General features: G+C 33.7%; 3 protein-coding genes across 4 annotated transcripts; 1 reads left to right on the top strand and 2 right to left on the bottom strand.

Annotated features, from left to right (window-relative positions):
• Positions 1–213: 213 nt before the first annotated feature.
• On the top strand, positions 214–3,008 carry LOC107847690 (60S acidic ribosomal protein P2-2). Its single transcript, XM_016692098.2, has 4 exons — positions 214–355; positions 462–561; positions 2,485–2,708; positions 2,800–3,008. Exons 2-4 carry the CDS (start codon positions 474–476, stop codon positions 2,824–2,826), a joined length of 339 nt encoding a protein of 112 aa, XP_016547584.1. The 5' UTR covers positions 214–355; positions 462–473; the 3' UTR covers positions 2,827–3,008.
• A 272-nt stretch (positions 3,009–3,280) lies between these two features.
• On the bottom strand, positions 3,281–11,429 carry LOC107847691 (peptidyl-prolyl cis-trans isomerase CYP71). Of its 2 annotated transcripts, XR_007047527.1 has the most exons (14): positions 11,062–11,429; positions 7,886–7,971; positions 7,729–7,817; positions 7,405–7,644; positions 7,137–7,258; positions 6,626–6,701; positions 6,339–6,446; positions 6,064–6,240; positions 5,710–5,927; positions 5,119–5,251; positions 4,687–4,910; positions 4,167–4,320; positions 3,623–3,959; positions 3,281–3,544 (listed from the first exon to the last, which is right to left on the bottom strand). XR_007047527.1 is itself a non-coding variant. In XM_016692099.2 (13 exons), the coding sequence occupies exons 1-13, from the start codon at positions 11,232–11,234 to the stop codon at positions 3,876–3,878; spliced, it is 1,884 nt and encodes a 627-aa protein (XP_016547585.2). In that variant the 5' UTR covers positions 11,235–11,429; the 3' UTR covers positions 3,281–3,875. The 2 variants fall into 2 exon arrangements, 1 of the variants encoding a protein (XP_016547585.2); XM_016692099.2 differs by having other exon boundaries at positions 3,281–3,959.
• Positions 11,430–18,010: 6,581 nt separating this feature from the next.
• On the bottom strand, positions 18,011–25,887 carry LOC107848121 (serine/threonine-protein kinase D6PKL1). Its single transcript, XM_016692804.2, has 2 exons — positions 25,139–25,887; positions 18,011–19,207 (listed from the first exon to the last, which is right to left on the bottom strand). The coding sequence occupies exons 1-2, from the start codon at positions 25,762–25,764 to the stop codon at positions 18,406–18,408; spliced, it is 1,428 nt and encodes a 475-aa protein (XP_016548290.1). The 5' UTR covers positions 25,765–25,887; the 3' UTR covers positions 18,011–18,405.
• Between the last annotated feature and the right edge of the window lie 1,660 nt (positions 25,888–27,547).

Raw genomic sequence — 27,547 nt, 5'->3', positions numbered from 1 at the left:
ATTTAATTTGTAACAAATATACATCTACAACAACATTATCTCTAGTAAAGTTTTTTAATGGAGGTCATAGATATGATTTTTTTTTAAGTTAAAGGGCATGTTTATGTATTGTGCTAAAAAGATGTGGTGCAAAGTAAACAAATAAATCAAAGTTAAGGGTGCAAAACACAAAAATACTCTCATCTTTATTAAAAAAAAAGAAGAAGATAATAATCAACGGTGGAGATTTAATCTCCACATAGCAAAGATCAAAAGCCCTAAGTATATATACATAGCAATTCACCACACAACTTTCCAATTTCTCAGCAGCTGCGGTAACACAAACACATTTTCCCTAACTTCCAAATCTCACAAAGTAAATTCTCTTTTATATGTTATATTAGAAAATTTATTGTTATTGTTTTCTATTTTGTGTAATACAGTAACAATAATTATTATTATTTTTGTGTGTATTTTTGTAGAGAGAAGAGAAAATGAAGGTTATTGCTGCTTATTTGTTGGCTGTTTTGGGTGGGAATACTTCTCCATCTGCTGCAGATTTGAAGAAGATCCTTGGTTCTGGTATATTATTTTTTTTTAATTTTTAATTTTAATTTTTTTTTGGCCTTGTTATATGCATTTTGCTTAAATTAGTTAATGTGGGGTTGGGGTGAAAATGATTTATATGAATTGCAAAATATTTTCAGTTTGTTAATCATAGTTATTTTTGAACCGTAGAAACAACCTCTTGCAGAGATGCATATGTGTTATGATTATTACTCCTTCCGTCGTAATTTATGTGGCATATTTCGCTTTTTGAGATTTAAACCTGTTTATGTTTGATTGTAATTTTTTCGAAATATTTTGAATAGTTAATTATTGTAACTTATTATAATGCTTTTTATGTAGTTTCAAGATGTATAAATTTTATTTTAAAAAGAAATTAAGATTTAATGTCAAAATTCATGGTCAATCGTACCTTGTTTGAATCTCGAGAAGCGAAATATGACACATAATTTGGGATAGATGGAGTAAGAGTTTTTAATAGTGATATATACATAGTTTGCTTGAATTAGTAGATCTGGGGGTGGGATGGGATGGGATGGGGGTGAAGATGATTCCAAAACATTTTAACTTTGTTTATCATAATTATTTTTGAGCCGTAGAAACATCCTCTTGCAGAAATGCCCACCCATGCGTATGTGGAGCTCAGTTCGTGTTGCGCTTTATTACTCCCTCTGTCCTAATTTATGTGTCATATTTCGCTTCTCGAGATTTAAAAATGTCTATGTTTGTAATTTTTTCATATATGTTTCAAATAGTATGAATAGTCAATTATTTTGACTTGTAATACTTGTTATGTAATTTCAAAATATAAATTGAAGATTTCATGTCCAAATTCATGGTCAAATCTTACCTTGTTTGAATCTCGAGAAGTGAAATATGCCACATAAATTGGTATAAAGGGAGTAATAGTTTTTATTGTTTTGATTTACTGAATTCAAAAAATGGCATGTGCAATCTCACAAATGGGATCTTGAAAGTGTTGGATATACACGGAGAAGATTTGTCGCATACCGATTTCATTTTCGTAATTGCAAGTTTATTCTTGATGTTTGCAAAAGGGATAAACAAATAGCATAATACTTGAAGGAAGCTATTATTTTTGGCTATGTTGCTCGGATTCTTCAAAAATATTGACGGGTGCGTGTAGGATACTCTAAAAGTAGTGCATTTTGGAGAATGTGACGCAGGTGCGGCGACATTTTTGAAGAGTCCGAGTAACATCGATTTTTGTTCTGTTTGGGTTTGTGTAGTCATGAAAAATATATAATAGCTATGAAGCGCCGCACCTCAAACTCAGAGTTGCTTAGATGTTAAGCACCCCTCACTTCCAATACTGAGTTTTTGATTTCGAGTCTTTATACTGTTGTTTTAGTTATGTTCTCTTTTAAAGAATTGGGGAAATAATGATTGACTACCAAAAACAGCAACAACGACATACCTAGTGTAATTCTACAAGTGGGTTTTGTGGGATGGTGTGATGTGTATGCAAACTTATTCCTACCTTGTGATGGTACATAGGCGTTTCTCCTGGACTTTATTACATAATAATACCTTCCGAAAGTATCCATGTGAGATTGGACGCTTACTTTCCCAGTTTCCCTACCTAGTGTAATTCCATAAATGGGTTTTGTGTGAGGATGTGGGTTGTACACAATCTTATCCCTTCCCCATGAAGGTAGATTGACGTTTCTCCTGGACTATATTACATAATACCTTCCGAAAGCATCCATGTGAGATTGGATGCTTACTTTCCCTGCATAGAGTCAACCGTATGATTTGTATTTCATGGACAAGAAACATGATAAACTTATCAATTGATGTTACTGAACAGTGTCATATTGTTAGTAACATTGGCTACTTCTGTATACTGTGTTGTATATTAGGTGTTGCTAGCTCTTAGTATTGCGTTGCTCAATTTTTTTAAAATGTGTGCTGCAGTTGGAGCTGATGCTGATGACGATAGGATTGAACTCCTCTTGTCCCAAGTCAAGGGCAAGGATATCACTGAGCTGATTGCAAGCGGCAGGGAAAAGTTGGCTTCAGTACCTGCTGGTGGTGGTGGTGCAGTTGCTGTTGCTGCACCTGCCGGTGGAGCTGCTGCAGCACCAGCTGCCGAGGAGAAGAAAGAGGAAAAGAAGGAAGAGAAAGAGGAATCTGATGAAGTGAGATGTTCCACCCAATTTTATGAGAATGTTTCTTGCTTAATATCGCGTATTTATGCTAACATGGTTGTCTGGTTTCAATACTTTGCAGGACATGGGCTTCAGTCTCTTCGATTAGAGGAATGTTATACCGGTTTCTGTATGAAATCCCCCATTCCCCAGTTTCCCTCCTTGAGTTTGTTCTGGGAGTCTTTTTGTCCACTTACTGTTTTCATTTTTAGTTTAGTTAATGAACCTGAATTATGCTTGGTAAACATCTTGAGTCAATTCGAAATCACTAGTATTGTTGGATTTGATTTATACCTGTTTCTTGTTGATGTATTGTGTTGCAATTCTCAACTTATTATAGGACGTTCATTTGAATGAATATTATCATTTATCATTCGACGATCGGATCTGAACAGCAGATGTGGTTCACATATATTATCTCTATGTGCTACATTCTATGAAGTATGGAAGAAAGCTGCAAAAGTAATAGATTCATCCATATGCTACTTCATTCTACGATATATATAAAAGATCAATCTCTGTAGATATCACCTATATCCAGAAAGCCAAAAGTTATCTGAACATTGAACAAAAGAAGAGAAGTGTGTTCATTAAAATTCAAATGTATAAACTTGGGAACTTTAAAATTGTCAAAAAGGTCTACATATCATAAACAGTACATTACAAGTGATGCTGTCTTTATTGGTACTGCAAACCTAGCCATCCAACATAAATTATCAGCCACAACCCCAAGAAGAATGATAAATAGCTTGTTCTGTACTTCTGTTCTGTCCCACTGATATGTCTGGAATGGAAAACTCTGAGTCGGTAAGAGAAATCGCTCACTCCTCTAGTCACGCCGATAAGCTTAACATTGGATTAGCCAGCAACTCCCAGTTCTACTTCGCTCACTCCTCTAGTCACGCCGATAAGCTAACATTGGATTAACCAGCAACTCCCAGTTCTAATTCCCAGAGGCGCGATTTGATATAATCAAAACTGAGGAATGTATTTTGTTTAATGTGTTTTGAGAAAAGTACCAGAAGTCATAGATTACGCAGGTTACATATCAGATCAGGGTCCAACGAGGATTGCCATTACTTTCCAACATACGTCGTGGTGTAGTATATGTCGATGTAAATCATCCAATTTGGAGCACAGCCGCGACAAGAACCCCTTTTAAGATTTTGGAACAGTCACATTCAATATTTTTACATCCTGGTATGGCTTGTCACCTTTGTCGGTCTTCACTTTCTCTATAGCCTGTCATAATCCAAAGAAAAGGAGTGGTTAATTAGGTCCCAAGAAGTAACCATACATTAAAATATCACATCAGACACACTGCATCGATCCAACTTTCTGGTAAAATAACTAGATATTCTGCTAAACAGGACTAAGTTCTGAGTGGTTTATTTATCCAGCAATCAATCCATAGCAGAGACAGGAGGGGGAAACTTTAGAAGGTAATACCTGTACAACATCCATTCCTTTCACCACTCTGCCAAAAACAGTGTGCTTATTGTCCAACCATGGAGTGGCAACAGTTGTTATGAAGAATTGAGAGCCATTGGTGTTTGGCCCAGCATTAGCCATCGAGACAGTGAAGGGTCTATCATGTCGCAGACTGCACAAACCAATATAATCGTTTAGATGAACTTTACTCGGCGAAGCATAAACTAGAAAATGTGTTTATCAGCTATACGTAGGAAATCAAGTTAACATTAGATGTTCAAAGAAAAATATGGCCAATTAAACGTAAAACGCATTTTACACCCAAATGGAACAATCTTTTATTATGAGCCTAGACTTCTGGTTCCCACAGCCCACCAAGTTCATTATTCCAAAAAGCTGCATAAGCAGCATCATTAACACAATGGTCCCCACACATGACATATCAAAGAACGACGGAGTCGAGGAAATAAGTTAAGAATTAACCATGTACAATTATGCTTTTATGCATGAGTATCTGCAAAACAACACATCAGCATACCTTTTATGGAACTCATCTTCAAACTCCCTTCCCCAAATAGATTGGCCACCCGTGCCATCTCCTAATGGGTCTCCTGTCTGAACCATAAAGCCTTTGATGACCCGATGAAATATCAAGTTATCATAGTATCCATTCCTGCAGTGTGTTGTAAAGTTCTCCACTGTTTTTGGACACTCTTCAGGGTATAGCTTCATATGAATGTCGCCCATACTGGTATGCAGGACCTAGACCAAAAGAAAGAAATGAATCAGCAAATTTCTTTCCATTTCTCAGGATTAGTACATAAACAAAAAAGGAATACAGATTTCTTCCCACGAATAGTTGTAGCTCACATACAGTTCTGTTTCCACAAACTCAGGGAAAAGGATCCACTTTAAACCTATGTGGAGTTCTCTATTTATCTGATATATTCCACATAAAGCCATAACATACCACATTATCTGGAAGGGATGTCGTGACCGCCTTCCCAATGTCAGATACAGCCAAAAGTTCATCAGGAGGTGGCTTTTCATTAAAGACGTCTCTTCCCTTGGTAGGATCGTCAGGTTCCTCAGGTTCTCTCTTACTGTTGAATAACATATGAGCTGTTAATAAGCATAATATTGAAATATTTACAGAAGCGACCCCATAGACTTTCGCTAATAAACAAGAAAATCTGGTTTTCCTAACAGAAGATGCAAGAGGGCTGATATTTTACATTAGTATGGAGCATCAGTTTAATAATCCAATTTCAAAGAGCACAGTAGCCAACTGCACCTTCCAACTTTTCCACGGCACAAGATGTCAATATTTAAGCATCTACAGAACCATTCATACTGTATGCGAAACTTGCAGATATACCTAACGTAAAGCATATCAACCAGTTTATAAAGGTGTCAACATGTTTCCTTTACCATGCCACTGAAGTCAAGATTGTACAGGTTACTGCAGTGGAGAAGGTCCAAGTTCATCATCAACCAGTGGATTGAAAAGCAACAAAGTCCAAGATAGCCTTATTTTCGTTATCTGTACTAAATACAATACCTGAACAAATAGATTCTATGTTTCTTGAAAGCACAGCAAAGTAGAGTTGGATCTACCAGGGGCTCCTTGCTTTCATTTGCATTTGCTGCTGCAGCAGGAATTTTTCTTACTTTTTTACTACTTTTATCACCTTGATACAAAGCAATTCTCAAAAATCTATCATTGCTCTCCACTTTTCCCAGGATACGGGATACCTTGTTAGTTTGTAGATTTATAACCTAACAATAAGAAAATTAACCCAAAATCAGAAAATGAACATCAAAGAAGCATGAAGGTCATCAGTGAGGCACACCGCACAAGTACAAGGAACAGAAATATAATACATTCTTGACAGTCTAATGGACATATTCTTACTTTAATTCCTAAGAGAGTTGCATATATAAGGAAGTTGGAACTTTCATCAAAAACAGCATTAGGTTGTGGTACATGTTCTGTTTTCTCAATCTCTTTTTCCACAGCCATTCTTCGCCCAAAATCAATAGCTTCAAGTCGGTATAAGGGAACATCACTCCTCTGGAGATCTTGTGCCACCTAAAAGATAGAAAAATTTCGATCGTCACCCAAAAAGGGTGCAGAAGAAAGTCTACATACAGAAGTTAATAGATTATTTAAAATGAATAATCCCTTACCTCAAGAGATTCATCATACACACGTCTTAGTTTACCTGTCCTGAACCAAAATATACGAATCCTGCGATCTGGTGAAGTTACAGAAAACTGTTTACCATCAGGGCTTACCTGGAAATACAGAAGAGAAGGAAAAGAGTTTTAGAAGACTCTTATCTACTGATCGGTAAGAGTGAGAAGTTTGAAACTGCTTAGCTAACTTGAGATGTACATAGTAAGAATTTTTTTTAATTTCAAGTTTAATGATCTGAAGTAAACAGAATTTCTAGCAGAAGATTTTGATGTAATACCTCTATCAAAGAAACAGCAGTTTTACATTTTACAATTTCAAAGAGATTAGTATCACTCTTCAATCTAAAATTCACCCTGCAGCCAGAAAATAAGAAGATAAGTATGAAAGGCAACTGTTACAACTAGGAGCAAGAGACAAACTCTTGAATATAACAAAGAGATGAGAGAACCTATATATTAACTAATCTCTGTGTATCTTATAAACGGTTTATTTAATTTCTACTCAATGGAAGTGAATAAACACTAAAAGCACAAAATGGAGTTGGTCCAATATAACAAGTACTATTCCACAAGGCTCTATTTTAAAAGTTGAAATTGATCTCCCCCCTCCCCCCCAAAAAAAAAAAAAAGTAATCGAAGAAAGGGAAACACGAGTTCTTGGGTTCTGTTTACAGTGATGTAATGCCAGTACTCAAATGGATCATTTTAAAACTCAATTTGGACCTTTGAGCTCCCTGAAATCACCAAGGACCAGATATAGGTAAATTACTTTAAAATTTGAACACATACACATTCTCTGGGAACTTAAGTGTGGAAGGACTCCAGTACTCAATGATCCCTTTGTCATCTGCTGATATCACAGTATCAAAGACATGATTATACTTCATGACTTTGATGGGGCACAAGTGTACCTGATTATAAGGAGACTAAAAGTTAGCAATTTGTTCATACAAATGTAGGTAGAAACTTCATACTAACATGACAACAAAGAATATTAAGAACTGCTCCAAAGTCAAATCAACCTTTATTTTTGAGGCGAGTAGTACAATGGACATACCTCTTTAGATATTATAGGGTCATTTGTACCAGCTCTTGCATCGTATATATGCACAAATGAGGAGTTACGATCACTAACAGCAAGTTTAGCTTTGACGTCCCCTTGTTTATATACCCATTCAACACATCCAGGTATGAATGGAAGACGAATCATGGACATCATATCAAAATTCACTACATCATATATTTTCACGGACTTATCACTTGAGATCGTACAACAAAGCATACCATCAATGCTAACCTACAAGGTTATTTAGGTGAAGTTGAGTATTACTCTGATCAAGCAAGCTGATAATAAACTGCCAGTGAGACTATGGCTACTTACTGCAAGGCCTTCAATTGGTCCAAGATGAGATCTAAAATGTTTTGCAAACTCGATACCAACAGGCTTTTTCTTCCAAAATTTCAGGTGGCCTGAACAATAAAGAAGAGAAAATTTGGTAAATTAAGCAAACATCAAGAATTCATACGTTCTGACTTACCATCAGCACTCCCACTAATGAAAAAATCTGCTGCTGAAACAGCTACATGAGTGACCACATCTCTGTGCATGTAACTTTTTTCATACCTGCATTGCGTAAATACATGGTTTAGTAATATTTCCAATATGATCATGCACTGCCTTTCAAGTTGAGGAGTCACTATAATATGTACTGTACGGTTTATGATTTTTTTTTTGTGTTTGTGTATATAAAGATAATAATGATAATAGTAATAACCTAGTGTGTCTGTAAAATGAAGGTGATTCGACATATATAATACACACATACATAATCATAAGTTGGTGCATTTCTAAAATGTATCTATCAGCTAACTTGCATTGTGTATTTGGGTTCATCGCCATGCCTGCCATAAGCATCGACACGTGCACGTCACGAGGCCACAAAGTGGTGGCTAAACAAAGCAAGGCATAAAAAAGAGGCCAAGAGCATGCACAACGCATGTTGAACAATGCTAGGGTGACTTGTGGTTACATCTGGCAATCAGGTCAGCATAGTTGGGCAAGTGTCGCATGGGACATATTAGGAGGTGTCTCAACATGGCAACATGCCTAATAAATTGGAGGAACCATGAGAAAGATAGAGTTAAACTTAAAACCGTGCCGAGATCAGTAAGTGCACTACATTAACTGTTGGAAGTCCTGGAATGTTCGAGAAGATTCAGAAAGTGGTGGAAGTTCCCATGGATCCTAGAAAACTCAAGAACATTAAAATATCAAAGAAGGTCCATAGTGCGCCAGACACCACAACCATTCTGCTAATGCTCCTGCTGTACAAGAGACATACTAGAAACAAGTATTGGGGCTACCTCGTCTTTCCATTGTGTTGCCAGACATCACAACCATTCCGCTGACGCTCCCACCATACTTGAGACATACTAGAAACAAGTATTTGAGCTACCTCGTCTTTCCATTATGTCGCCAGACACCACAACCATTCCGCTGACCTCCCACCGTACTTGAGACATACTTTGCCAAGGTTATGGCGCTTGCTTGAGTCAAGCCATTGTTTGGAGTGGCCAAACTTATCTTCCTTTAAGATAGCAATCGGGCTAAGTGCCACATCGACGCTAGTAAAGGACTAAGCCGGTGAAATTATGCCTTGATTTCAAATCTAGCTTGTCGAATCTAAAGTATTGGTGTCCTATACCTATGTTCATTTTGTGTATTTCTACCTTAAATCTTTTGTGATTTTGTTTAAGGTTCAACATTTATTATGTCTTGGGTTGCTTGTAAGTCCACTTTTCCTTAATTTCTCTGTCATTTTTGTGTTTATAATCTAGCTTTTGTATGATCTTCTCTCATTCCAATCTCTATTCTCATTTTTCAGGCTACCAGATCTGCTATCAGTAAAAATGATTGATAAGAGGCAACAGGTAGGAAAGGGTTCACTATATAATGTAATCATCACAATGCTTAGCGCTCTAAACAACAATATCACACATGAAAATACAATGGCAGTAAGTTACATTGTTTATCCCAAAGCAAGATTTTTTTTTCCCAAACACTCATAGCTGGAAACATATAAACAGAAAGAGAGGTTGTTCCCATAGCTTTACGTAGGCTTTGCTTAGCCCCAGACAGGATTAGCCAAATTAAAAATAATGCCATTGTTAAGCATTTCATAGAGGTCCTAACATTTCAAATTTCAACAACCTTAAAATGCCAGAATTTGGAAGTTCTAACAGAACAGTTTCTGCCCATCAACAAGTGTCCACAATATTAACCACCTAGAACAATTGTCTTTGTTTGGTTGGCCGCATAAGAAAAGAAATCTGACATAACTAACACAAATAAATCTCTGTATTACTAATTTTGTTTTGGTATGCAACATTGCATACCTAATGCATCCTAATGTTTGGTTTACAATGTTAAATAGGTACACAGAAAATGGAACTCTATGAATATGTACATTAAAAAATACATCAACAACATACCCAGTGTAATCCCACAAATGGGGTCTGAGGAGGGTAGAGTGTATGCAGATCTTACCCATAACATGGGTGGTAAAGAGGTTGCTTCCAATTGACCCTCGGCTCAAGGAATGTATAGTTAAAAATGCTAAAATATACACTGTTAACTCATGCAACGATGGAGCCTAAAGTCAATGAAGTGAGTTGAGAACCACGAGTTCTCAGGTTCAAATCACAACCGAGGCAAAATCACTAGGTGACACTATGTTGGGACGGTACTTACATATTGTATCATAATGTATCGTATTATATTGAGTAGTAGTGTATTATTTTAATGAACACAGAGTTTGGAAAGATTGTATCGTTTTTCCTTATTACACAATGTCACATATCAACAATTTGAAAGGTAGACCTACTTTATCGGTAGAACCTCTATAAAAATATAGCATAAATGATAAAATAGAATTATTAAATAATATGTAACGACAAAATGAGAAAACAAAAAATAGCAATGTGATTCCACCAATTCGGTAGTTACACAAAATGGGACTTTTCATCATTATCTAACAATTGAATAACTGTTGATTTATCCATACGGTACAGTAAAATTTAAGTAACAATCAAAACTAACATTGTATTTAAACTAATAACACAATACACTGGGTAACAACCATCTAAACTAGCTAGTACCTCGTAAAATTAGGCAAGGTGCACACAAACTGGAGACACTACCGTTATCAAAACAAACATTGTAGTTAATTTAAACTAAAAACACAATACAAAAGGTAACAAAATATCTAAACTAGCTAGTACCTTGTAAAATTAGTCGAGGTGCACACAAATTGTAGACACTGCCGTTATCAAAACAAACATTGTATTTAAACTAACAACACAACACAATACAATACAATACAATACAATACAATAGGTAACAGCCATCCAAACTAGCGAGTACCTCATAAAATTAGTCTAGGTGCACACAAACAGGAGACACTACCGCTATCAAAACAAACTAGTGAAGTTAAACTTTTCATAGCTGATGAGTCACTACACCAATTCGGTAGTTACACAAAATGAGACTACTTTTCATCGTTATCAAATGATTGATTCAGCCATACGATACATTAAAATTTAAGTAAAAATCAAAACAAACATTGCATTTAAACTAATTAAGTAAAAATCAAAACAAACATTGCATTTAAACTAACAACTTCCACATGTGATAAGTAGTAGTACTACTACTTACAAGTTAGCTGAAGGAAGTGAATCGAGATAAGCTTGTTCAAATTGAAGAGGACGCTTCGCACGTGCACGTGGAGCTGGACCCGGTCCAATTACCGCCTCCTCCTCTTCGTTCTCCGCCGCCGCCGCCGCTGCCGCTGGAGGATTACCGTTGTCAATCTGAGCTGCGTCCTCCATCTCCGGTTGTAGCTACTTCTTCTTCTAGGGTTTAGAATTCGCTCCGATTTGCTGGAGAAATTGAATTTGAAGTGAGTCCCCGCCGATTTGGCTCGGTATTCGGGTTACTGTTATTCGGATCCGAACCTTATAAGGGTCACAAATTCGGATCTTTTATGATCCGGATAGTTTCCTTTATTGAGCTTGTTGATTTGACAAAATACCATAGATTTCGACGGTTTAAAATTAAATTAAAAAAAAATTATGTAATTGTTAAAAATTTTGATTTTGGGTCTGGCGAGATATATATTTAGCTCCTGATACATCCAACAAAGAGTAAAGATATATAATTAGGTCTCAATATATTATTTTCGATTTTGGGCCTGTCAAGATATATAATAAATTCGATAAAGATACATTATTTTGAGCATTTTCCATTCTTGATAGGGTTACACCAGGAATCAACTCTTAGTCCGTTTTTATTCGCTTTGGTGATGGATGTGCTGACGCGGAATATACAAAGTGAGGTGCCATGGATGTGCTGACGCGGAATATACAAAGTGAGGTGCCTTGGTGTATGCTTTTCGCTGATAATATAGTTTTAATTGATGAATCGCAACAAGGGGTTAATGATAAGCTGGAGATTTGGAGAGAAACCCTAGAGTCTAAAAGTTTTCGGTTGAGTAGGACCAAGACGGAGTACTTAAAGTGCAAGTTTAATGACTCGAGACTTGAGGAGGAGGTGGTAGTAAAGTTGGATTCTCAGGCGGTTTGCAAGAGGGATAGTTTTAAGTAACTCGGGTCTACGATTCAGGGAAATGGAGAGATAGATGTGGATGTCTCTCACCGTATTGGGACAGGCTAGTTGAAATGGAGGCTCTCTTCGGGAGTTTTATGCGATAAGAAGGTGCCCCCAAGCTTAAAGGCAAATTCTATAGAGTTGCAGTCCGGCCTGCTATGTTGTATGGAGCAGAGTGTTGGCCGGTTAAGAATTCTCATGTCTAAAAGTTGAAGGTGACGGAAATGAGAATGTTGCGTTCGATATGTGGATTCACAAGGGCAGACAATGTTAGGAATGAAATTATTCAGGAGAAGGTGGGAGTGATATCACTGAAGGATAAAATGCGGAAAGTGAGGTTGAGATGGTTTGGTCATGTGATAAGGAGGGGCACGAATGCCCCAGTTCATAGGTGTGAGAGGTTGGCCTTAGAAGGTTTCAAGCGGGCTAGGGGTAGACCAAAGAAATACTGGAGAAAAGTGATTATACGTGACATGGAGCAGTTACAGCTGACTGAGGACATGACCCTGGATAGAAAGATATGGAGGAAAAACATTAGGATAAAGGGCTAAGGGTATGGTTGAGTTGTAGTCAGTAGGTAGGGGATTTGTGGTGTCCTTTGTTTGGCAAAGTACTTTTTGTGGATGTCGTATCTATGTTAGTTTATCATGTTCTATGCTTTTGATGTTTTTTGTATACTGCCTCTTATACTACCTTTTATCTTGAGCCGGGGGTCTATTGGAAACAGCCTCTCTACCTAGTTAGAGGTAGTGGTATGGACTGCGTACGCTCTACCCTCCCCAGACCCCACTATGTGGGAATATACTGGGTTTGTTGTTGTTGTTGTTGTTGGGTCTGTCCAGATACATAATTAACTCTCGATACATCTAACAAAGATACATAATCAGTTGGATTTTTTGTAATTACTTTATAAGGATGGTGATTTGTATAAATAAGGTAAGTTAATGTGTATGTTTATGTTATTTTCGCATAGTTTTACTAATTTTTTCTTGATAATTGTCGTGTCTGGGTCAGCTTACACCTCAATTAATCTTACGGGATACCCGTCACTTCTCACTAACAACATGTATCGGTAATTCTGTCCATCAAGACTACAACATAAAAAAAGAAATATATATTTTACTAAATCAATGTTATTAATAATGTTTTGGACCTCTGAATTTGAGTATTATTACTTTACGTAGTTATTTAATACTAATGGTAGAAAGAAAAAATATAACAGTCATCGCTCTTCAGCCGAAACTTTAACTCGCATGCTGAGATCGTAACTCAATCTAAATACTTCCTACGTCTCATTTTATGTGACACACATTTCTTTTTAATCTATCTAAAAAAAGTTCACATTTCCTTTTTGGGTAACTATTTAAAAATATAATAATTCTTAGTTTATCTTTATTGATCCCACTTAAAGATAGTAATTTCTTTTTTAACTTTTCTATAAAGGTCAATTTGATAAACTTTACAAAGTTTTTACTTACTTCTTAAACCCCTTGTTGGTTTAAAATACGAAACATAAAATGGATGAGAAGAGTACAATAATTTCAAGACATCTAAGGTTGTGATTCGTTGTTCGATCAATTTTTGCCTATCAGAGGCTTTAGCATCTATCGAACACATCTAATCGAATAATAGGAAAAAAATACCTAGATTTCAACTCGATAATCTTTTTCTCTGTTATACAAAATTACTGCTTTCTCTGAAGTGTTGTCACGCAACTATCCCTAAAAGAATGACTCACTATCTCCTCCTCTTTTACGATAGGATCCTCCTTGGTTTTAAACAAAGTAAAGAAGGACATGATTACTCTCATGTTCGACAGATTTTCGTACGCTATATTTCATTTACCACTCCGTTCTCTTGATCGCATAAATTCGACAAATAAATTAAAATTGTTGGGTTAGTGATGAAACTTAAAATATGTTGGAATTTTAAATTTGTTTATTACTATTTTATATAACTATTGAACAATCTTTTTATTTATTGGAATAGTTATTTTAATTTAATTGTGCAATTTATGAAATCGAGAGAATTCAGGATTATATAAACACATAAAATAGTCAAATTTGTATATATTTAATAGAAAAACACTGAGAGAATAGGTAGACGTGCAGTAATCAGCGTGATAGGGGTGGGACATGATAGATTGAGGAGATAATGTCACTTGTTTTCCCTACTTCTATTTAAAACGTTATGTATAACGTTCTCCCTCAAAGTATAGTGTTATATTATATTATATAATACGAATCATGAGAGAAGCTCGTTTTTCAACCACATTGCTAAGATCTCCAGATCCGTCGTTTCACTTATCTATTTATGATTCTAACTAATTCTATCTACAATTTCTCACACTAAATGTGCTCCTGATTTGGAAATACATGCATATTCGTCATGAAGAGATTATTGTAGAATATAGAAAGATTATATCAAGGAATAGTTAGTTACTAGCGTTGTGATCTTTTGGTAAAATTTTGAAAGCAGCTAATATTTAAGCAAAAAAATCTATCATCGTAGTTATTGTTTTGCTAATAGCATATCGTAGCTATATTTTAATAGCTAATTTAGGCAATGAATATATTTGACTCTCGAAATTTGCTTATAAACAAAAGTACAAATACAACTAATACAAATACAAACGCTTCTTGTAAATACATATTCAAATATACACGACAATTTAGTAGTTTGTTTAATTCCCGAAATTTGCTTACTAATATAAATATGTATTTGACTCCTGATATTCACTTACAAATACAAGTCTACATAAGGCTTCAACGATATATACATTTGCTATCAATTTAAACTTTAATTATAAATTGTAATTATTTCAATCTTAGCAACGTCACGTAATTACGTATGTATGTTTTCGATATCTTGTACTCTTTCCTTCTTCAAAGCCCAATTTCATGGGCTGATAAGTACTTAGCCCAGTTAAGCAAAGCCCACCAGCTTTTATGACTAATATTTGGTTGGCCCATACCCCATAATCACAGTTTTTTGAGGCTGGTCTATATGATTAAGGGGTCGTTTGGTGTGACGTATTGGGATAAATAGTTTCGGAATAAAATTAAGTATTATTTATCTTATGTTTAGTTTGAAGTATTAGTAATGTCGTGATTATTTATCCCACCATTTATACCATAGTGATGGGATAAGTTATTCCATATACATGCTGGGATAACTAATCCCGAGTTATCTCGAGATAACTAATCCTGAAATTAATTATCTCAGGATAACTCTTTCACAATCAAACAAATATGTTACTCCCTTTGTTTCTAGATAAGTAATTGTTTTAGCTCAGACACACTATTTAAAAAGTTAGTAAAAGCATACACTACTTCATATGTTGAAAATCAAATTCACACACATACACACATTATTATAATTATTATTGTTATTATTTATTATAATTATTATAAATATGATCTAGAGATGTTTATTATCGTCTTTATTGTTGTTGTTGTTATTATATCTTGATTTTTTTTTTGTTTATTTTGATTTTTCAAACTACCGAGTTTAGTTGTCTGAAATGACTAAATTTTTTGAGCTAGAGAAAGAAAGGAGACGCAATGAAAGACACTATTGAAGGTAAATCTGCAATTAATAATTATTGACATTTGATAATTAAATATTTCAGCAGAAATAAAAATATTATCAAGTGATTTCTTTTGATCCATTCAAGTCTCCACAGACAAATTTATTTGATACATGTGTTGATAGAAGATAATATGTATCCTGTACATTTTTATTTTTTTAAAAAAAGACAAGTATTTGATAATTAGATGTCTCAAGCTTTCATCGAAGACAAAATACAAGGTAGTTTCTTTGTATTTATCTAAATCTTATAAATAGAACTATACAATACCCCTATCGATAGGAGGTGACATTACTTCATAGTTGATCAAGAAGCTAACTCAAACGTCGTTATTATTATTATTATTGTTATTATTATTATTTAAATGAATAATGGATGTGCACAAAGTTGATGTGGATGCTATTTGGGAGTGGTTGAAACCTATCACCTTGTCCAACTTTGTCTCATTCCTTTTGTAGGAAACAATGACCCTAATGCATACACCCAAACTTGTCAATTCAAGTAGGCCATTCCCAATTACATTGTTATACAAAACATGATGGCCTTAATAACTTAGACATAATACATAAATAAACATCTTAATTTGATCTCGATTAATAACTGATGCACATCTGAATACTTCAACTTATTTTCATTCAGGTAGTTGAATACTTTAGCTTACAAAAAATGATTATGTAAGCACATCTAAAATTTATTTATCATGTCAGTATTGAGTGTCTAGTGTCTACGAGACATAGTGGAACGCATTGAGATGTTTGGACGTGTATTCTTAAGGTTTAAATGTTTAGTTGCTAATTAAAATCATTTAAAAGGCATTATATATTATGTCAAGTAAAACATCTAGTACCTCTGAATTATGATCAAATTTGCTACGACAGATTCCAACTTTGCATGGATCCTATTATCCCCGAACTAAATTTTAGTGTATTTTTATCAATCTTTTTAGCTGACGTAACACCTTTTGTCAATTTTTTTAGCTGATATGACACCTTTGACATGAACCCAATTTTATGTAATAAAGATATCACGTCAACACAAAAGGGTGACAAAAATACGTTAAAATTGAATTCAATGGGATAATAAGACCCTGTAAACTTAAAGTGTATCGTAGCAACTTTGATCATAATTCAAAGGGAACTGAATGCTTATCTCTCTAATAACATCCCATCACACTGCTCAAGACTCCAATTAGAAGCTACAAAATATTATCTTGTTTGTTCTCTAATGAAAGCTATAATGATCACAATTAGTCTAAATTGACCAAAAGGAGCTTTATCTCCTTCCTTTGATTCCTTTCTTTTTAAAGTATTTAAAAAGTTGATTACACTTTTCTCCATAATTAATTCTTTATTAAAGACAGTCAAAATAATTATCATAATCATCAGACAAACCAATTTACCAAATCAAATCAAGAAAGCACATCACCATAAAGAAAAACCAATCCTACCAAAATAATTGCCACAGTGTAAAAGATAATGGTGTCTTTGCCTGAATGGTCGAGCAGATTTATTGATTACTTTTTTTCTAACTGATATATATGGATTATATTTATTATATACGATCATACTCATATTATTTATGGATTATACATATATTACATATCCACCGACTTTTTTTAACTTAGTCGTTGGGTGAACAACTATTTCGATTAATTCTTCAAAAAATTATAATATGTGATTTCTTCCCGCTATTTACCTTTTTTGACTAATATATATAGATTTCATTCATTATACATGATCATACTCATATAATACATGAATTATACAAATATCATACATCAGTCAACTATTTTTAGTTTAATCAATTTGGTGGCGACTGTTTAGATTAACTCTTCTCAATTATGTATTATACATAAATTATGCAAATATTATACATCAATCAGCTATTTTTAGTTTAATTAATTTGGTGATGTCTGTTTAGATTATCTCTTCTCAATTATTATAATATGTGATTTCTTCCTTCTCTGTCTAAGTTTCGAAGGACAGAATCATACACTCAAGATGACACGAACATAACTAATACTATCAAAGATTGAAAATAGTTGAAGAAAGGACCAATAATATCATGATACTAATTATTTATGTGAATATATATATATATATATATATATTATAAAATTAATAAAATTCACAAAGCACCCATGACTAGCAACTACCCTACAACCTTACAAGATCCTAATAAATAAACAAATCACATGGAAACATCATGGTTTTTTCTATAAGAAAAAGAACATGATTAGCAAAAAACATGATATTTGGCCCATCTTCTTGACCCTCCACCACCCACCCATCCACCCACCACCCAACCAAATCCTTCATGACACCACCCCTTTGTTTGTGTAACAATTGTCTATATGCATTTTGTCAAGATCCAATGTTTCCAAACAAAGGCATTGACTTATAGAAAAGATTAAGAAAATGAAACTTCCTTTGTCCACCTATAATGTACAAGATGATAACATTGGCTAGCAAACAACAACAAAAACTACTTGTCTTTGTGTATTTCAATAGCCTCATATTCATTTTGGTGGGTCAATATTGATAAATTACTAGTTCAAAAAAATTGACTTTTTGAGTCTTTATTCACACTAGCTAGTAGCTAGGTTGCTCTTTCAGGATCTGACACGGGTGCAGCAACAGTTTCGATGAGTCAGGAGCCATACTGGCTAGTAGTATTCCACTGGGATATCATACACGGGTGCAGCAACATTTTCGAAGAGTCAGAGCAATACAGGCTAGTAGTATTCGACAGGGGTATCAGACACGGGTGCAACAATAGTTTCGAAGAGTCAGGAGCAATACCGGCTAGTAGTATTCCACTGGGGTATCAGGGCAACTTACATCAGATAGAAACTCTTTACTGAATGGAGGTGGAATGAATGGTGGTGATGTACATCTTAATAGTGCCCAATTGACTCCTTGAAAGAATGGATGATGCTTGATTGCTGTAGCACCCATAGTTGACCCCATTCTTCTCGCGGGATCCTTAGTAAGAAGCTGCGATATCAGGTCTTTAACCGCAGCTGGGATTGTTGGTTCCTTTGGGAATTCGAGTGCACGAGCAACAATGTTAGCTAGAGTTAGTTCATGGTCTATCCCTTTAAAAGGTGTTACTCCATATAACAATTCGAATATGAATATCCCTAATGTCCACCAATCTACTGCGCTACCATGACCTTCACCTGATACAATCTCCGGTGCCAAATACTCATGAGTTCCAACGAAGGACATTGAACGAACATCAATAGGTTCAGCAACGAATTCAGGGCCACCAAGATGTCCTGGCTTCTTCTTACGCTTTCTTTTCGGATGGAAGCATGAAACTGCAGGTACTATACAGTTTGGAAGGATACATGATGAAGATGTGAACTTTGGTGGTTCAATTTTGTACTCATTTTGTTGTGGTCCTCCATTAGGTGTGTTTTGGCTTGATATCACTTGAGCTGGTGTCGATGTAGAGGTGTCACATTTTAGCGATAGATCAAAGTCCGTGAGCATGATATGACCATCTGATCGAACCAAAACATTTTCAGGCTTCAAGTCGCGGTAAACTATTCCCATCATGTGAATGTACTCCAACGCTACCACCACCTCAGACGCGTAGAACCTAGAGATGCCATTAGATTAGTAAGTGACAACATCAGGATTTTCACTAAAAGAACTCATACTATCAACAACAACAAGAAGAAGATACTCAAGTGTAATCTCACAAACTGGGGTTTAAGCAGGATAGAGTATACGTAAACCATACACGTACCTCAACTCAATAAAGAAACAACAGTACTATAACAAAGAACTTTGTTTCACACTTATCATAAGGGGTAGGGGACCAATATGCTTCTTTAAAGTTATCAAATTAGTCTATACTTTAGTTTGTGGAATATGTCATGGCCCCCCCCCCCCCCCCTAATTGTTTCCCCATGCAACGTAGAAAGATTTAAAAAGTAGGTCCTTGAAACATTGTCCCTATATCATGGCACAACTTTATTGTCCTTTTTCTTCTTTTTGTGCTCTTCGTTTGGTTGCTTTCCACAAATGCAACATCATTACATCTTGTGGGCTAGATAAATTAAAATGAAAGAAAGAAGAAAAGTTTGTGGGATATCCATAAAAGAGGAAAAATATCAAGAATTTAAAGTAATCGTGGTGTCCAAATTAACTTGAGCACTCGTCAACTAGTTTCACAAGATACCTATCGTGTTACACTAGGACATGTATCGCAGCGCCTATCTTGGTAGACGCTTTTACTTGAAAGTATTATAGCAATTGCGCAAATCGAAAAGACACTGCAAGTAGATTAGAGTAAAAAGGAAAGGGCAGTCTAGTGTACTAAGCTCCCGCTACGCGTGTATTTGGAAAAAGATAAAGGGTCTATTATTGAGGACAATGCATAATTTTAAGTTGTTTAATGTGTCGTGCTAGAAGTTAGTTCTGTTGGTATAACCCTTCGTTCGCAGTCTTATGCTGTATTTACGCAAGAGATTATTTCCACAGCTCGAACTTATGTCCCCCTGACATAACAACAACTTTATCAGTTACGTCAACCCTCACTTAGACTAGATTAGAGTAAACTCAACCACAAATTGGTTGAATAGTATGGCCTACACAAGAAGGGCATATTTTTGTAGGCAAATTATATCCTTGTACCTTGTAGGCAGATCAAAAAACATGGAAACCAAGAAGCAAAGACTATGTACCCCAATAATTCTACTTAGATCAGTAGGAAGTATGGCATTTTGACAAAGAACTAAATTATTATGGGACATTATTTTCTGGCTGCTATGTTAGGTGTGTATAAGTTGACTCGGACATAACAACAACAAATTTATTGTAATTTCATAAGTGGGGTCTAGGGAGAGTGATGCCTAGGGGCGGAGCTACCCTTCGACCAGGAGGTTCAACCAAACCTCCTTCGGCCAAAAACTATACTACTATTTATATATAGTTAAAATTATTTTTTATGTATATATTATAGATGTTGAACTCCCTTCGGTTAGTTTATATATTTACTTTTGAACCTCCTTAATAAAAAATCTTGACTCTGTCATGCCACTGGTGGTGCCTACACAAATTTACCAGTTATCCTTGTCTTGTGAAGGTAGGGAGACTATTTTCGATAGACATTCGACTCGAGTAACCATATAAAACAAAAACAAAGACGAAGACGAACCATATCAACACAAATAATATGATAAATGGAGCAAAGGAACAACAAGCAATACTAAAATCGATAAATAAAATAGTAGAAAGTAATACTAACAAAACTGAAAAGCGAACTAAACACGCTCGACTACGTACTAACCTTTTACCCATATCTTTAACCTCCCCATCTTCCTATTTATAATACAACAACAAATCCAGCATATTTCCACATAGTGGGATCTGGGGAAGACTACCTCAGAAGAAATAGAAATTCTATTTTCGATAAATTTCCCAGCTCATCTTCCTATTTATGATTATGACACAAATATGATGATTATAATTTTTTTTTTTTTTAAAGTTAACTGTTATTTTTTATCACGAGGGGTCATATAATTAAAAAAGGAGTCCTTCCAAATCACAAAATCCAAAATTCATGCAGTGAAATGTCAAGTCAAAAAAAGTAAAAATCTTTTGAGGACAGGATTTTCTGCTCAATATATCAAAACTACTTTTTGTAAACTAAGCTAGAGAAATTAAAGTTGAATCATTTCCACTAGTTCCTTCTAATCACATTATTATTATTATTCTTGGTCTAGCTAGGTTGTCATCATTTGTATAACTTGTGTTACCAACATGGCATATGTGTCGATTATACAAATAGTAAAATATATAGGGCCATCTATATACTTTCTTCGTTTCATTTTAGTTGATTTACCTACTAAAAATAATTGTTTCAAGAGAAGTTTACTTTTTCTTGTTTCAGTTCTACTTTGTCATTAAGGGATCGTTTGGTGTGAGGTATAAGGAATAAATAGTCCCGAGATAAAATGAAAGATTATTTTATCTCACATTTAATTAGAGATATTACTTACTACTGGAATAACTTATCCCACCATGTATACCATAGTGATGAGAGAAATTCTCTCATATGAATGGTGGGATAAGTTATCCCAGATAATCTCAGGATAACTAATCCCGAGATAACTATTTTCCAAACAAACGTAAATGCAGGGACGAACCTACGTGGACGTCAGGGGTTCATCCGAACTCACTCGGCAAAAAAATTATATTGTATATCTAAAAAATCTATATATCTATACATATATTAATTTTGAACCACTTGAATCAAAGATAAGAGGTAGCTCAGTGGTACTGAGTCGCCCAACTTCGGCCGCACAAGTAAGCCCACTTCCCATGTTTGATCCTCACTGGGCGCGTGCAGGCTACTTATTTTTTTATTTTTTTTTTTAATTCTATTCTACAAGCACAGGCGACTGAAAAAATTAAAATCTTTTTTTTTTTTGAACAAAAATCATGAATCCGCCACTGATTAAATTACTATATAAAGTATTGATAATCAAATTTAGATTTTCAAATTATAATTAGTAAGGATAGATTACTTAGCTCATTGTAATATAATAGCAAATATGGGACCACTTTGGTGAAGAAAACATTTTAAGGAAACAAAAAAAATTCAAAATTAAAATTAACCATTTTAAAATTCCAAATCCCTTATATTGCGGAAAAGTTAATGAATTGCATCTTGATTACTTTTTATAGTTTGATTATTCCATAATTTTGGGAATGATAACTGGAAAAGCTACAAAATTTTCGAAAAAGTTAATTTGACTTGTAGTTTATTTATTTATTTATTTTGTCCTTATTTTCCTTGAGAATACTAACCTTTTATAGAATTTTATACTTGGATATTACCAACAAAAAAAATATTATATATTTGATTCGAAAGATTATCTTTCTTAAGAAAGAAGCTAATAATCTTTTTGGATTTGATTCCACAATCTATCAATGAGCATTATTATGGGGTCATTCTTAATTACCAGTAATTATTGTTGTTAGAGTATAAGATTTCATTTCATAATTTTAAATTTAATAGGTGTTTGGCCATAATTATTATATACAATATTTCAAAATACGTTTTTAATTTATTTTGGAATATTTGTTTGGCCATAAAAATCAAAAATATATTTGAAAATGCGTTTTTTTTAAAAAACACCTCTTGAGGTGTTTTCACTTTTGTTGCACACAATTTTCTCTAATACTTTACCAAAAAGTACATCCAAAGTCTAAAATATTATGGTTAAACAGAACGTCAATTTTATTGTCAAATTCAAAAATACCAAATAAAGTAAATATGTTTTTTATTTTCATGACCAAACAGGTTTAATTGAATCTCAATACGAATATCAAATACTAAATGAAAAACAAATAATGTACACGACTATTTAAAACTTTAGGGGCGCTATGTTTATTCCTTTCAAGTGTGACAACAAACAACTGATATGGTATATACAGATTTTATTTTTATTTCATGAAGGTAAAGATTTTATCATTCTAAGAGGTCGGTTAAACATATGAATTCGATAAAATCAATAATTTTAACAAAAAATTATATATATATATATATATCGTGTGTTAAGAAATTCATTAAAAATAAAACAAAGTTAACTTCAAAATATACTCGCTAATAATACAGTTATTATCCTACTATTCACAATTCAAAAATCTTCAAATTTAAATTTAGAATCCGTGTAACATCAATTGGATAGATTTTTTAACCAACTATCAATCAACACCCGTGAAAATCATAAACACCATATATAGAATATTACTAAAATCATATGATCGATCTATAACCAACTATTAAATATTATTTACATTTAATTTGAAGAAAAAGTAATTAATGCAAAGGGTAAAACATGAAAAAATAATTTTATCTCTTCTTAATTAATAAAAAAAGACAAGTAAAATGAAAAATTAAATTAGGAAATTTGGGACGGAGGAAGTATTAAAAAATATAATGTAATAATGTACTGATAAAAACTTACACACACCCGGTGTATACACCAAACTAATGTTCTTTACCATGATCAAGTGATTTAATTAAGTAAAATACTTGATATTTAGTCATGGTTAAGTAACATGAACTCTAAATCCAAACACATATCATGCATGTATTGGCTTGGTGTATACACCGGGTGCGTCTAAGTTTTAACCTTACTATAATACTAGTATTAATATTGCCCACTCCCATTATGGTCATTAATACACTCCAATTATAAGGTGGTTAATAAATCTCAAAATAATTATAGTACACAAAATTTGTTTCCAAACTAGTAGATGCTTTCGAAATCGACTAAAATCAAATTCACACATATTAATTTTATTTTTTAAGGTTTATTTTTATGATAAAAAAAAAAGAGCAATATGCACTTAAATAATAGGTATCGTTCACGAGACACAAGCCTAGACTTAAGTCATTAGTTAAGTTGCTCATATTTTTTGAAAATGTCAATAAGTACATGTCCGATATTTAAGTACATTGTTTTAGGATCCAATATAAATGTGGCAACACTTATAGAGAGACCAATAATGTACTATAATGTCTGTAAACGCCTTGAATTAATACACGTGGCAAGTTTTTATTGATTGAACTCAAATTCTTGACTTTTAACTAAAGTCTATAGGAAGTTTAAAGTATATTATGAGCACGTGTGGATCATTACTTATAATAATCTAACTAGTACTATGATTTTCTAATTATCTTTCTTAATTACCATTTTTATTCAACTATCCTGTGTTAACAAGTCCACCATAGATCCAGTGTTCCATCACTAAAGAGAAGAACAATAGCTGAAGAAGAACCAACTTAGATGGGCCTTACTACTGACAATCACCAGCTCCTCTGTCAGGTGGTGGCCGGTGGGCCCCGCATATACCCCGACGAGAGTAGAAGATACACAAATTGTACTACTACAAACTAAGAGGTAGAAAGATTACTTGCATTGAGTTTCGATTAAGAGGAAAAAAAAATAATTCAAAACAGTATATGAGAAGGAAACGCGAAAATGAAAAAGGATTAATTTGAAAATAATGTTATTTATATATAATTAATATTATTTTTACATATCAAACTTAAATATTTAACTTTTCTTATACTTATTTAATTATATTTTATTTATTTTAATAAAAAAATTAATTCCGCGACTAGCCAGGTAGTCACGTCACTGTCATCCTCTTCGAGTTCGAGTTTCACACAAAATTGAAAATAAAGAGATTATAGTAAGCTCTTATTTATCAGTTTATTCTTAAACTTTTAATCACATAATATTCTCTATGTTCCTTTTTATGTATGTTATTTTTGTTCTGTTTCATAAAAAGATTTTTAAGAGGGATAATTTTGTAAACTTCACAAAGTAATCATTTATTTCTTACCACCAAGAGGGAATAATAATTTTATCAATTATTTCAAACTATAAGTTCATATATATAAGGTTTAAATTTATATGTTTAAAAATTACATAAAAAATGATATAAATTGTAATAGTAATAAACAAATTATATTAGACAAAATTTAATTGACTATCAGATTACGTACCTGACAGCGGATTCAGGGAAGCGTTTGGCCGGTTGACGTTGCCGGAGAACATGAAGATCACCGCCGGGACAAAATTCCGTCAACAAACACGACCATTTCGGTGAATCAATATAAGCATAAAGCGTTGGAAGGAAAGGATGATCCAACATTTCGAGTATTTCCTTTTCAGTCTTCGCTCTCCCTTCCTTATTACGGTTTGCTAGTTCCTTCTTATCCATCACCTTCGCAGCAAAATACGCCGCCGCTGTCGCCACCTTGAATGCAGCAGTATCCGTGGTAGTCGTAGGAGGATGACTAGTGCGGGATTTGATTTCAGCTAGGTAGACCGAGCCGATGTCTCCAGAGCCGAGTCTATGGAGGAATCGGAGGTCGGTTAATGAAACTGATGAAGAAGTTGAAGTGGTGAGAACGTTTGTAATGGCGTCCCAGTAAGGATCACCGGAGGGAGTGGAAGCGCGTGACTTGGTAGTCAATGAACTGGAAGAGGATGAAGAGCAGGAGGAGCCGGCGGCAGCGGTCCATGTTGCTTCGGAGTTAGAACTGGTTGAGCGAGTCGTGGCCGTCGTAGTAGAGTTGAAGCTGATGCTCTGAAGATCATCGGCCAACTCATCGAGCCACGGCTCCATTAGCAAGTAGCGATAGAGCAATGAAAGTGAGTGAGGGAGAATGAAGAGTGGAGAGCTTTTTGAAGGTGAAAAAAAATTGTTTCCTTCCTCGGGGAGAGAAATACGCTTTGGGCCGTGAAAAAAGGGGTAATTGGGCCACGTAAAGTCCGTTGTTTGTGTACTAGATTTTGGGTACCATTGGGCCCATAAAATATTTTTATCTAATATTTTTGTTGTAGCATTTTACTTGGTCATGTCAACGTGACACTTTCTTTAAGAAACTATTTATTTCATTTTTTTATATGTATACTTTATTTTTCAAAAGTCAATAGAAATCTTAACCAATAAAGGAGACAAGTATAATGAAATAGAGGAATTCCTGCTTAATTGTATCTTAGATGGAGTTGAACATTTAAAGAATGATATGTCATGTGTACACATACTTTCTTTTTACCTTATGAAGTTACTTGTTGTTTCTGAAAGATCTTCGATTCAAATACAGTAAATAAGTTATATAAAAAATATGAGAAAAAAGTGATATCAGCAAGTCATACAATAAGTGAAGTAAATGAAACAATACACAACAATCTATTATGATCTTCTATCTCTAAATTAGGCTTTTTCTTTTTCATAACTAAATATCTTTTATTTTATAAGTATCATGTTTATCTATATATATAATGACGTATAAGTTGAGATAAGAAAAAAAACTGACAAATATTGAAATTTAAGAGATTGTATAGTTGGAGATCTTAGTGACTCAATTGTCTGACTGTTTAAACGTTCACCTTGTTTGATTTGAAGATAAGTCATACTTAAATTAGTAATGTAGGGTAGTGATGTGCAAATTAATTATTCAAGGATTATTTCTTATTGAATGTTTAGTTTGATATAGTACAAAATTAGTATAAAATGTATTATAATTTTAATAAAAAACTTACTCTTATAAAGGTCAATTTAGTCAATCATTTTATAATTTTAATCGACGTATTACTAATTTCTTACATTTATTTCACATCTTAGATCACATCAAAATAATACATAAATTCACTTACACATGTTAATATATAAGCAAATAATATAAAGGAATTAAGGATAACTAAATATGGAATAATTAATGCTTAATTTTATGTGATGCATATAAAGAGCAACCAAATATTTTTATCATTATTTCCTCCGTTTCATGTTATTTTTTTCGGAATAACAAAATACTATTCTATTAGGCCAAGAATTTATATTCTCTCTGATCGAGACGTTAGATCTTCTATCTATTCGATTGATCCTAAAGCTAGGAAGATTGCGATCTTCAAACAAGTGCGAACACTTTAAAAAATAATTAACTGTAAGTGTAATATAAGAAAAATTTAATTAATGCTTTATTAATTTAATAAGGTAAATAACCAATATGAAATAATTATTTTTAATAAGATGACTAATTAATATGTGACGGAGGAATAAATTTTATGTAGGTACTATTTATTCCTAATAGTTTGGTTGAACACTTTCAAAAAGAATTAACTGCAAGTGTAAGATAAGAAAAAATTAATTAATGCTTTTTTAATTTAATAAGGTGAATAACTAATATGAAATAATTATTTTTAATAAGATGACTAATTAATATGTGACGGAGGAATAAATTTTATGTAGATATTATTTATTACTAATAGTTTGGTTGAACACTTTCAAAAAGAATTAACTGCAAGTGTAATATAAGAAAAATTTAATTAATACTTTCTTAATTTAATAAGGTGAATAACTAATATGAAATAATTATTTTTAATAAGATGACTAATAGTTTGGTTGA

The sequence above is a fragment of the Capsicum annuum genome, chromosome 11 (assembly GCF_002878395.1).
Source record: "Capsicum annuum cultivar UCD-10X-F1 chromosome 11, UCD10Xv1.1, whole genome shotgun sequence".
In the NCBI taxonomy this organism is placed as follows: Eukaryota; Viridiplantae; Streptophyta; class Magnoliopsida; order Solanales; family Solanaceae; genus Capsicum; species Capsicum annuum.
This window is presented reverse-complemented; position numbering and strand designations above follow the sequence as displayed.

Bases quoted from the DNA above. Each gene is read 5' to 3' on its own strand.
- LOC107848121 (XM_016692804.2), bottom strand. From the start codon at position 25,764: ATGGAGCCGTGGCTCGATGAGTTGGCCGATGATCTTCAGAGCATCAGC. The intron at 19,208-25,138 runs GTACGTAATCTG...TGGCATCTCTAG, and splicing joins TTCCCTGAATCCGCTGTCAG to GTTCTACGCGTCTGAGGTGG.
- LOC107847691 (XM_016692099.2), bottom strand. From the start codon at position 11,234: ATGGAGGACGCAGCTCAGATTGACAACGGTAATCCTCCAGCGGCAGCG. The intron at 6,447-6,625 runs GTATTACATCAA...CTGTATTTCCAG, and splicing joins CTGCTGTTTCTTTGATAGAG to GTAAGCCCTGATGGTAAACA. The intron at 5,928-6,063 runs GTAAGAATATGT...TCTTATTGTTAG, and splicing joins CAACTCTCTTAGGAATTAAA to GTTATAAATCTACAAACTAA.
- LOC107847690 (XM_016692098.2), top strand. From the start codon at position 474: ATGAAGGTTATTGCTGCTTATTTGTTGGCTGTTTTGGGTGGGAATACT. The intron at 562-2,484 runs GTATATTATTTT...TGTGTGCTGCAG, and splicing joins GAAGAAGATCCTTGGTTCTG to TTGGAGCTGATGCTGATGAC. The intron at 2,709-2,799 runs GTGAGATGTTCC...AATACTTTGCAG, and splicing joins AGAAAGAGGAATCTGATGAA to GACATGGGCTTCAGTCTCTT.